At 44.9% G+C, this 12,096-nt stretch overlaps 1 protein-coding gene across 1 annotated transcript in view; it reads left to right on the top strand.

Annotated features, from left to right (window-relative positions):
• LOC128719783 (dual specificity protein phosphatase Mpk3) overlaps positions 1-10,354 on the top strand; it is a 28,287-nt gene extending 17,933 nt beyond the window's left edge. Inside the window, exons 2-5 of the mRNA XM_053813420.1 lie at positions 5,314-5,422; positions 9,204-9,399; positions 9,486-9,627; positions 9,702-10,354. Of these exons, the coding sequence (XP_053669395.1) occupies positions 5,314-5,422; positions 9,204-9,399; positions 9,486-9,627; positions 9,702-10,354 (1,100 nt within the window). The remainder of the gene's footprint in view (positions 1-5,313; positions 5,423-9,203; positions 9,400-9,485; positions 9,628-9,701) is intronic.
• Positions 10,355-12,096: the final 1,742 nt, after the last annotated feature.

Raw genomic sequence — 12,096 nt, 5'->3', positions numbered from 1 at the left:
CGCCGGACCGCGTGGGTTTACAGTGGCGACACGATATCACCTTTTTACGAGAACGAGCAAACGAACGGTATAACAAAATGTCGAATGAGTGTAAAGCACGCGCCACCACCGACCGAAGAAGAAATGGAGCAATAAAAAGCTTATGAATGAAACTACACCCACGCAAATCACCGCCCGCCGGGAAGGTGGTGCTTACCCAAACACCAACACAGCTGCACCGTGTGGGGTAGTGTCTCCCGCCGGCCTCCATCGTCCGTTGCTTGCCCTTTTGGGTGGTTGGTGGCTGTAATTTGCACACCGCGAAGGCAAAAGACACGTTCCACTCGTTGCGTTACGTGGCGTTTGTCTTGGGCGGGTTTAGTTGATAAGTCTCCCCGGGGGGGGGGGGGGGGGGCAAACAATACCAACCGGTTCGGTCCAGTAATAAGAAGCGAATTTGCCAGCGTAAACATTCGCACTTCGTCTCGGAATATGGCTCGGGGGTGCGACAAACACAACCAGATTGCAGTACGGTACTGGCAGTAATTTTAATAATCTCTAGAATATCTAGTGCTTGCGCTAAAGTTTTCCCACAGAAAGGCTATCAAATTGGGACATTTTGCAGGTTTTTTTTTTGTGTTTAAGAGGCAAAGTTAGACCCTATCTATGTTTTTTTTCCTAGTTGAAGTTGAACATTTACAGGGCAAAGTAGACATTTTCGTCCATCTATTCCTTCTTTTGTAACATGAAGTAGTTGCTGTCGAAAGCTTTATAAGTTGCCCCATTTTGACATGATAGTGAAACGTTTGTTTTCTCAAAAGTCTTAAAAAGTAGTAAATATACTTCATTTATTTGTACAAAATTTACTTAAAAAGAATCGAAATAAATTTCACAATTTGCGCCCTTGAACAAGAAACCCCTGTAAAGTGGCCTTCAAACATATTATTCATATTAAACAATTTTACAACTAACTTCAACATTATCAATCAGCTCCAAGAAGAAACTCCCCTCGTGGGTGATCTCTTCAAGATTTTGCAGGGTTTCCGCATTCAAGTTAAAATTGGAACTATTTTTGGACTCTTTTCAAAGTGAAATATGAGGAGGTAGATGTGAAATCATTCCATCTTTCTACCGCTTTCTGAAATGGGCAGATTATGAGGCAGATCATAGGATAAGTTAGAAAAATTAAGCTTTATGACCAGTTCACGTGCCTTTTCGTCCAAATAACGTCATTATTTACACTGAATTTACAGGGTGGTCACGTCAGTAAAATGATACCGTACTGTCAACCAGATCCATAATTCTATCTAATGATGCCCATATACATGAAAAAGTTAAAATTTTCCCCCGAATAACTATTGGAATCAGATGATTATGTAGTGCTCTCTACGTATAACAACTACTACTCATAACACAACAGTCCACTTAAGTAGCATTCGCGAATTTATTGGAGTTTTTTTTAAGGTACTGCCTGTCATCTCAACCCGTTTAATTGCCTTGCTTTTCATAATAGTACTCTACTTTGTCCAAATGCCTCCTACGTTAGACATTAACAAGCGGCACCTTACAGAGAAAATGGAACCAGAACGTCCTGCCTCACAAACGGAGCTATAGCGACCGAGTTATGTCAACGATTGGCTCACGATTTTGCCGTTCGGTTCTGTTCTAATCAACTCGTAACTAGGTACAAGGTATTATGTGAATGAGTTGTTCATTTTCACTCACATTGTCTGCACTTGACGTTACGATTGTGCCTGTGTCGGAATGTTTGCAGCTTCAGCAGCGTAGGAGGACAACGATTCGTTCGTAAGATTTATGAGGCTGGACTGAATTGTGTCACTTACGTAATTAGCTGAGATTTGGCAATATGTTGGAATGGTTTTTTTTTAAATAAAAACCCCACAATGATGCCGCTTGATCGGTGCGATTATTTAACACTAGAACTGCCAAGCGTTTTAAGCGTTTGTCATTGACGATCACTTTACAAACAATTTCAATGTCCTAGATTGTGTTTTAAAACGTTTTTGAGTTCGTTATACATAAAAGATATGTAAAAGTCACGCATCAGCTGTGGTAGAATTGTTTTACTGCAAAAATTTATGTAATGAAAATTAAGCGTTTCAAGAAAAAAAAAATGGCTGGTCTGATGGTTGTAGTGTCAATAAATATAGTTACAGTGGAGCACCGATTATCCGGGTCCCATTTTATCAGGTGTTGGATTATCCGGATGCAGCTCGGAAATGACAGTTCCAAAGGTAATTTGATCTGAACGTCGGGTAACACCGATAACAGGAGAATAAAAGACGTGTTTGCAACAGTAAAAAACTGACAACAGGAAAAATAAATTAGGCACCAAAAAAATACCCTACGCATGATGCTGGTTTTTATCACAAAAAGCAGATGTGCCTATTATCCGTGCTATCCGATTATCCGGCAAGCGTCAAGCCCCGCGGAGCACGGATAATCGGCGCTGCGATGTATATTGTTTATGCATTTGTGTAAGATAAAAGTTAAATAGATTCATTCATTATCGATGAGAGACTATGATTGATATTTTTTCACATGACGTTCCTTACACCTCCCCATCACTAGCGTTCCCGGTCTCTACCGCGCTATTCAATATGAATTGTTTAATTTATAAATAAAGCACAGCTTTCACTTCGTTTACCAGCTAGTTTTCAATTAAAACAGCTTATCAAAACCAACAAAGCTCCGAGTCGCAAACAGTTCACTTCAGCCCCGGTGCACACAAATAGCAGTGGCAAAGCTTTTCTGCTGCAGCATATTTTTAGCACAGGTGCGCGGAATAAAACAGGCCATTTCCCCTCTCCCGGAAATGGAAAACCGGTGCATATGTATTGTATGTGAGGCGCTTGTATGTCAACCACTCGTTATGTGCCGTTTCGGTTTCATTCATGCCAGCTTATCTGAAATTGAAAGCTAAACATAGACGCATCGATAGAATAAATACACACCGACCTGCTGCAGATAGGAACCTGCTGCCCGGTTCGGTGTCTGCAGCAGACGGTTTGCGCACGTGGGCGTCCACCGAACCGGGCAGCGGGCGTCCTTTTCAGTGTCCTATTTCGATTTGGCTAAAATTAGACATCCATCACAACTCGCCCCTTCCACCGGCGCTGGATCAACGGCAGCTCGGGGGACCGTACGGGGTGGTGGTTTTCGGCGATGTAACGCTGCAGGTGGGCGTCCGTTACATCCAACAAAGTAACAGCACGCGTAATTGGGTAGCATTGTGGCAAGCATTACCCCGTCCCGATTAATGGGTACTGACCGCGTGAGAAATACCTTGCCACACTGAAGGAGAAGAAAGGAAGTTGGAATGTTTCGGTACGGAACCCAATCCGCGCCAGCTTTCGATTTGCTGCAGCGGGCATCCCCATCACCCCCTTCAGATTCTGAGTGATCCTAAAAATAAGTTTACTCAATGAATCGCTTCTGTCGCTTCCCTCCGTGTTCTCCTCCATCAGCGGGTTGGTGATGGTGTGCTTTCGTCGATTCAAAAGCAGAGATTGAATGTAACATCTCAACAATGGAGACGACGCTCACGCTTATATACGCCTCGGAGCTTCAAGAACTCCCACGCTAGAACTTGCCGGCGTTCGATTTTGTTTTTTTCGGTCTACTCCATGCAAGGTGCTGCTTGGACATCCTCCGTTGGTGGGTTGATATATAAGAGCTACTACATACATATATCCCTTTCACCCAGGACGTATGTACCACCTGCAAACACCCATTTGTAAAGCAGATGCTCCAGAGACCTGAGCCCCAGAGAATCGCTCTTGAAGAGCGGCCACAGATTTTTGTGTCGACCCCCGGGAGAACGTTCTGCTGGAAAGGTGGAAACTCCGGATGCCCCACCAATCACCAATCTCCCTCGGCAAATTCTTGGTCTCATCGTTCCCTCTCGCTCTCTACATATACTGGTTTACGTCACAAGCGATGATTCATCGTTGGTGCCCTATGTACAGTGTCTAGCGCGCATCGTTCTCCGGCCAAAATCGGTATCGATCGGGCGAACCAAGGGTTTTGTGATGCTAGAACGATAGCGTCAGAATGGAGTTTCTCCTCGCACGGACCTCAGTAAATTCTCTCCGGTATGGAGCAGAATTCCATCCCCGATGCATCCTCCACACCCCGCTGTCACGGTGATTCTAGAGACTTCTTGTAATGGGGGCCACGTGTAATCGAAATGTGTGTGTGTGTGTGTATACACCTTGGCTTTGATGCAAATGCTTTCAACGCCCACATGGCCACAACAATCAAGCTCGCTTTTGCGGTAGTTGCGAGAAGAGGGATGGTTTTGGTGTGCGGGACGACAGACGACTTCCTGCGACACATTCTCAGCAAAACCTCCCTCCAAACTCGCCCACGCGCGCCTTTTAGCTCGGTTCGGTTTGCTTTACTTTCGGTTTCTGTTTTGATCGTCCGCACACAAACCGTCCCTACATGCTGTTATGATGGTGTGTGGGTGTAATGCGTGTGTGTGTGTGTGTGTGGGCGCCATCGTTAGGTCGAGAGTAGTAAGAAATGCTCGGAAGCTTAGCGGGAATTGCTGTGTGTGTGTGTGTGTATATACGATCATTATCGGTGCTTATGGGCAAGTGGAACCGGTGGTTGGTTGGTGAGTAAACTCTTACATTCCAACTCCCTTTACCCCACCCACCACCCCTCTTACTCCCTCTACTCACATGGACATCGCCACCGCAAGGACGTCAATGTGCGAACCGTGAGGGGGGAGGTAACGAAAAGATGAATGAACGAGAAACCATGAATGAATTCGTTGGTGGACGGACGACGAGACAAGACCAGAATTGATAGCAGGTGGGAAGGGTTGGGGGTGGGATTTTACGTAGGCGAGCTTATAACCGTGTCTCTACCCGTAACGTACGCAGCCAAGTCAGCGTGGTATGGACGCACACATTTGTGTATATATCGCCGGATTGAGTTGTAATTCCCGTTCCCAGTCGCGCTTTAGTTACATCGCGTCATCCAATAAACATGGTAGAATCACAATCATGACCAATAATAATAACAGACAGAGAAAAAAAAAACATTTACCGGAAGTATTGTTTCGATGTAATGATTGGGGGAGGAATGAGACTATGTAAACGAAGGCGCCCCGGTCCCCCCTCCCCCCGCCCAACATTTGTTTGCATTACATTTTAGTGACGGGTGGTGGCCAGAATTCCATGCTCGAAACATTCTCCCGGAACGAAATGCTAAAAACTAATGCTATTTCTTTCTCTTCCTCTCTCTCTCGCTCTTTTTCATTCTTTTGCATTTGGAACACGACGCGCGGGTGGCTGTGTGTAGGTGGCTATGCAAACTTTCGTCAGTCATTTCCGGAGTGGTGCGAGGATGAAGTCATCAACGCTAACCTGCAGACGGGCTGTGCGGCAACGGAGCAACTGATGGGATTAAGGTAAATAATGCTGAATTTTCGCTAGAATTTGGTTTTTTCGTTTGTTTCCTTTTGTTATTTATTTGTTTAGCAGGAGTGTACACTCGCGCGGTTTGTTTGGGCAAGTGTTTCGTTTGAGTAAAGTTAAATTGTTGTTATATTATTTCTTGGGATTCATTTTCACTGTTGTAGTAATGATATTTGCTTTATTTATTTAACCAATGTTTGTGTTTTTGAAAAGACCCGTTTAGTTAAGTGTCTAATGTTGAAAGCAATTAGATACACGTATTAAAGTTTACTGCAACGTAAAACGAACGCAAACTAACACCGATACAAACAAAAGAAAGCAGAATCAAGATGTAACTCCCACAGTTAAAAAAGCTGTCAAAAGTACGTACGCAGCCCACTTTTATTCGGTAACGTACGCAACCTAATTTTGAAAATGGATAAGCGAAGCCAAAACAAGTAGCAAAATCTCGTCCGCTTTCGAGAAAGCATGAAAGTAGCCCGAAAACCAACGAAGGATGGTAAATTGCTTTTATACTATCATTCTCCTTCTCTCTCTCTCTTTCTTGGGTTTTTTGTTGTTTGCTCTCTAATCTAGCAGGGTTGTTACCTTACTTCCTACAAAGTGATTAAATTTCTGCGAAGGTGGATGCAAATAGCAGCGGTACACAATGCTGCTGCCGTAAGAAAAGGTTAGACATCGGCTTTTTTTTGCGGGCGGTGAGAAAGTGGTCCAGTTGTAGGCTGACAGGTTGAGAAGATATTTATATTACACCACCACGCGCGCTACACCACGCTAAAGGACGCCAACCCGAAAAAAAAAAATCATGTTTTGGTCCTTTTTTCTTCAACATCCCACCCCAGTTCTGTGTGTGCGTGGGTTTGGTGGTGAATAGCGTTGTGTACACGCGAGAGCGAGAGAGAGAGAGAGAAGCGTGGAAATTGCGTGGTAGAAGACTACGTTGATGGTGAAAGGAGAGGCAATACATCCCCCCCCCCCCCCCCCTCCTCCCCAAAACCACTACAACTTTACCTTTCATGCTGGGGTGGGCGGAGGGTTTGGGAGTCCATCGTCTACCATTTACAACCGCGCAGTTACATGAGTCTGTGAGTCTTCTCTCTCTCTCTTCCGCTCTCGCGCGCGTTCATTCGTCGCGCTCTGTCCGGCACGAGATGGGAACTCCATTGAGCAGCAGGCAGCGCACACAACGCGTGCTTCGGTTACTACGATCCCGGTTGTTTCCAACGTTGCGCCCTGGTGCTGACTGCTCGTCAATGGTTCCTTCGACCAGCGTGCGTCGAATCCCAGTCCGTCAGAGTACGTTCGGCCGGCTACCGCACCGGAAGGTTAATGACAGAACGGTTTTCGCAACAACGCTACAGTCCGTGTGTGTCGTCGCGAATGTGTAGAGCGTCCGTCGTCGAGTGGGACGCGCGGTGACTCGCGCGATACCAATTCTTCTACGATGGCTTAGCAGTGTGGTGCGGCTTTCGTAGTAACTTCTGCTGAACCGTACGCACATATCATAGCTGTAAGCATTGTTGGCCGATAGTGTGGCTGAACGAGTGGAGTGGTTAGGCTGAACGACGAACGAATCACGTGTCGTGGAAGGTGAAGATGAGAATGTGTCTGGCAAGGAGGTGAGCAAATGCTGGTGATTGAAGGCAACCCAAAACAACAACAAAAAATCCATCCATCATTTAACACAGTGTCGTTTGGTCCGTGTGCCATATCCCTGAAGTTAGTATCGCTTTCCTTCCCGTGATGATACGATTGTCGGTCAGGCAGTCTGTACCATATCCCGTACCCGTCCTAGGCGGGGTGATGCAAAGCGTTCGGTATTAGTTTCCGGTGCGGTAATATACACGCTAAGCTATAGCTTGGGAACAAAACACATGAATCTGGCTCGTACGGTGGTGACGCTTGAAGATGGAGCTACAGCATCGGCAGACGCAGCAGCAAACCCGGCAGCTGAATCAGCAATAACGGCGGCATGTTGTCTCAGGACGATCGAATCTCCCGAAGTAGTACGCACAGGCAGTTTGTATAGCTTTCGCACCAGCCGAAGGTAATTTACTCCGGTATCTAGAGAGAAAAAAACGAAGAGACAGTGAGAGCAAGTGTGGAAACGCTTTGGTAACATCAGTCATCGTGTGACACGCGGCGTTTTGGAGGAATACATCGTTAATCGAGTTTTTTTTAAAGAATAGCGTGACAAACTGTACTTTAGTGGACATAATTAGTGGTTAAAATGCAATTAATAGATGAAATTAGGTGCCGCAAACTGTTTAAAGTCCCAATGCGATAAGACAAACAACGTCCCTCTGTGGCTTCGTTATCCACAGCCTACTTTTCTTTGGATCTGTACGACAGTTAAAACGATTCTCTTACAAAAACACTTTCCGCCTAAATGTATGCAACCCACTGAGCAATGTTTAAGTATAAACCGTTCGAAACAGTGTTGAGTGAATCTGATCCAAAGTTATGAACTGTACGACGCTAGATCTCTTTTCTAAAGATGTATGAATCCCCGTATTTGAATAAATACCTAACAACGTTAAACTTAAATTAGAATTATTATAATCAAATTTTAAACTAGTTGCTAGAATAAACCCGTAGTTCCTAGAATAAACTAGAATCGAAGAGCAATAGTTTGGACATCAGTTCTATATGCTAAAAATACAAACATACGCAAACTCATGATTACTTGACGATTCATTAATCTTTGAGGACTCATAAATCTTCAGGGATTTGTGAACCTTTGTAATGGGATTCCCGGGACTCATTAATCTTCGGGGATTTATGCGTCTTTGAAGAGTCGTGAATGTTGCGGGTTTCGTAAATCTACAGAGATTCGTAATTCCTACAGAAATCATGAGCTTAGGGGATTTATCGATTTTCGAAGTTTCGTGAATCTTTGAGGATTCATGAATCTTTGCGAGACTCGTAATTCTTCCAGGATTAATGTTCAAGAAATCAAAAATCTTCGGAGACTCTTGAATTTTTGACGATTTATGAATCTTTGGAGATTCGTGAATTTTCTGGAATTCGTGAATTTTTGACGATTTATAAATCTTTGAGGACTCATGAATCTTTGGAGATTCATAAATCTATGAGGATTCATGATTATTTTGAGTGTCGACTCATGATTTGAGTGACTCTTCGCTGGGGATTCATATGAATGACTCGTCTCAAAGTTTCGCGAGTCACAAGATTAGGTAAATTTGCTGGTTCTATCATTTGCTGGCATGCTGTTACAGATAAATTGCTTAATTTAAAAAAATAATTAAAAATTATAAAATATTTGCTTTACAAATATTGCAAACCGCATCTGATTGTGTTTTCCATAAGCCAAGTGTAAATTGTAATCCTCGTGAATAATGTTTGAAAACTATATTTTTTTTTTTTATTATTGTTTTGTTATTATGTTAGTTATTATTTAAGAATCCTAAAAAAATATATTATTGTTACACAGTGATTGAAATACATCGAAATCATCTTAGTGTCTTAAAGATGCTATTTAAATGTGGCCATCAATGTATTGGTGCTGTACCGATTGCATACTGTCAGGCGGATAATGCCATTAAAAGGAGCGAACTGCGTCATGAAGAGGTAGCAAAAGGACAAACACATTTGTAGCGATGTGAAACGGGAGTAAAGGAGGAATCTTTCCATGTGGTAAAGAATTCTTTCTGTTTGCTAATGAAATAATATTTATTCAAATACGATTTTACATTACGAGTCTTTAAGTTTTTTTTTACTTTACAATTGTTTTCCCCTTTCTCTCCCCAACAGATCACTCCGCATTTCGATCCCATTTTCGGACTCGGCGTGTAGCAGCAGCACCGAGTCGTCCGATTGCGAAAGCAGCACCAACTACCTGTCGGAGTCGGTCGTTAGTGTCGAACCGGTGGAAATACTGCCCGGGCTCTTCCTTGGCAATGCATCCCACAGCGAGGATCTGAAGTCGCTGAAAAAGTACAACATTAAAGTAAGGTTTTGCACCATAACGAACGGAACGGGTTGTAGGTTTTGAGGTTGAGTACTAATTTGCCATTCTTTCCCCCCCGCTTGCAGTACATTCTGAACGTGACACCGGATTTGCCGAATGTGTTCGAAAGGGACGGCCAGATACGCTATCTGCAGATACCGATCACCGATCATTGGTCGCAGGCCGGTGACCTAGCAAACCATTTCCCGGATGCGATCAAGTTCATCGGTAAGTTTTCGGGGGTTTGTGTCCTTGTCACACTTTGACTAATGTTAGTATTTTTTTTTGTATTCCCCTTTTAGATGAAGCCCGTTCAAATGGGTGCGGCGTGTTGGTACACTGTCTGGCCGGTGTGTCCCGTTCGGTGACGGTGACACTCGCCTACCTTATGTTCGCCCGGACCCTCTCGCTGAACGATGCGTTTCTGCTGGTACGTTCGCGCAAACCGGACGTTTCGCCCAACTTCCACTTCATGCAGCAGCTGCACAGCTTCGAGCAGCAGTTGAACATTGACCCGACACAGTCGGCTTCCGCCAAACAGGCCCTCTACTCTGCGTCCTCTTCCTCCGCCGCCTCGTCCTGTTCATCGTCTTCCGTTGGCGCTGGAGTGGGAGGTGGTGGAACGTCCTCAAACGACGGTGGTGGTGGTGGTGGACATTCCGTTTCTACCACCCCGTTCAGTGCCAGCTCGGTTGGTTCGTCCGGTTCGGGTTCGGCCGGTATTGAACCATCGTCGCGTCACCAAGCGCAACATCACCATCCGCTACAGCCGAAACATGCGCTGCATCAGGTACATTCGCGCCATGCCGTCAAGTACAACTGTGCGTGCGTGGAGGTGGAGTGCAAGTGCACGCAGGCGGCGATCGATCTGCTCGGCCCGTTCACGACCGGCATCTCGCCCGACTCCGGCATCGAGTTCGACCGGTGGACGCCGAGCAGCAACACGCCGAAATGAGATACGGCCGGCGAGGGTGGGCGGTTCCAACTGCCGGACCACTTCCTCCTCCCCGGCCACGATCATGCTGCCGCCACCGAGGACAGCAACAATAGCGATGGCTAGAGGCGCACCGCGCCGGATTAAGGGTTTTCGTTTACTGGGACGTCGTTTTCCGGCTCACATTCTCCTGGCACAGCCACGGGGTTGTTTGGTTAGCCTGTTTGGAGGGCTTTCAATGCCAAACAACGCGCACCACACACGCATATTTTCGAATCCCTCCATCATCTTCCCTCGTTCTGTTGAAATCCCGTCTTCCAAAGACGCCGGAAAGACTAAAACGCACAGCAAAAAATGAACCATTGTTCGAGGGATTTGCATCAGCGGAAGCGGAATCAAACGATCGAGGGATAGAGGGATCACACAAACACAACCACAAGTGTGTTATTGTGGTTTGCAAATTAATATGCGTGGGTGATCACTTTAGTAACCAAAAGGACGAATGCAGTAGGGGAACAGACAGATAAGCGGGGGAGAATTAGAATGAACGCTAAAAAAATCACACATATATATATATATACATATTAATTACAGAATAATATACATCCAATGGTATATAATATAGATATATTTATGTTAACACGTCGTTATACGTTATAAGTACACACAACCCACACTACCCAGCAGATAGCGATTATTTCCCATTGCTGCCAGGTTAAGCGCCTGTGTAATGTGTGTATTTTCCGGGTGTGTTTACTGTAGAGCCACCTCCTCCCGGATAGCCTTCCTGTCTGTAGTTGTATGTATGTGTCTTGTTGTTTTAGAGACTGTCGGGCACCTGTTTGTTCGATGCGCACCCTCAGGAAGAAATGAAACCGTTCACGGGACTTTTCCTTTCCCCGTTTCTTCCTTTCCAGCCAGCTTCCCTCAGTGTTTTAACGTTTTATCAAACTAATGGCGAACGGATGGAACTCTCTCTCCTGTTTAAGGAAGGCGCGTTGTGCATGCGCACATTGCCCCAGGCACAGGTTAGAAGTGCAGCAGGAAGAAAAAGGAACGGTTCGGTAGGAAGGGAAAAGATACATTAATTACTGTTGTCGTTTGTCGATGGATTTATTGGAGGCATGGGATTTACAGGTTAGGAGTGTGCGAGTTTCCCGGACCTGAATAAGATGCACCGCCTGTGGTGGGTCTTTTTCACGTTTGTTTTGTATTTTGCCCGGAAACTCGTCTGAAAGCATTTTGGGATTTTGAAGGTTTGGGTCTATGCTGCGTACAGAAAAAAAGGGAGGAATTTAAAACGAGACACGCTGATGGGATGAAACAATCGACGAAAGCGCACAAATTTAGCTGGAGTTTGAGTGAAATGGCCAGAGATAGTCAGGACATTCCGCATTCCGATTTATATACACTTATATACACGGTACTGTACGATCAACGTATCTCCTCGCGGTCAACCATGGTTGACGGAACGGTGGCTCCTTTTTTTGTTAATTGCAAACAAAACATAACAATGTTTTTTTCCCAAAGATTTCTCTCCTGCTGGCTGCGTGTCTGCCTTTTAACATTGTTTAACCACTTTCAATCCAATCAAAATGCCTCCACAGCAGCAGCTCCACTAAAGAAAGAGAGTGTTCCAAGAGCGGTTTGTTGGGAAGAGGAAGAAAAGCCCTTTTGAAAGTCAATAAAAAAGAAGAAGTAAAACTTTGCATTTAGTGCGGGATGGATTAACAAAAAACAGTCGATTTTTCAATCATTATCGT

The sequence above is a fragment of the Anopheles marshallii genome, chromosome 2 (genome assembly GCF_943734725.1).
Source record: "Anopheles marshallii chromosome 2, idAnoMarsDA_429_01, whole genome shotgun sequence".
Taxonomy (NCBI): Eukaryota; Metazoa; Arthropoda; class Insecta; order Diptera; family Culicidae; genus Anopheles; species Anopheles marshallii.
The sequence above is the reverse complement of the archived record's forward strand: the minus strand, read 5'-3'. Positions and strand labels throughout refer to the sequence as shown.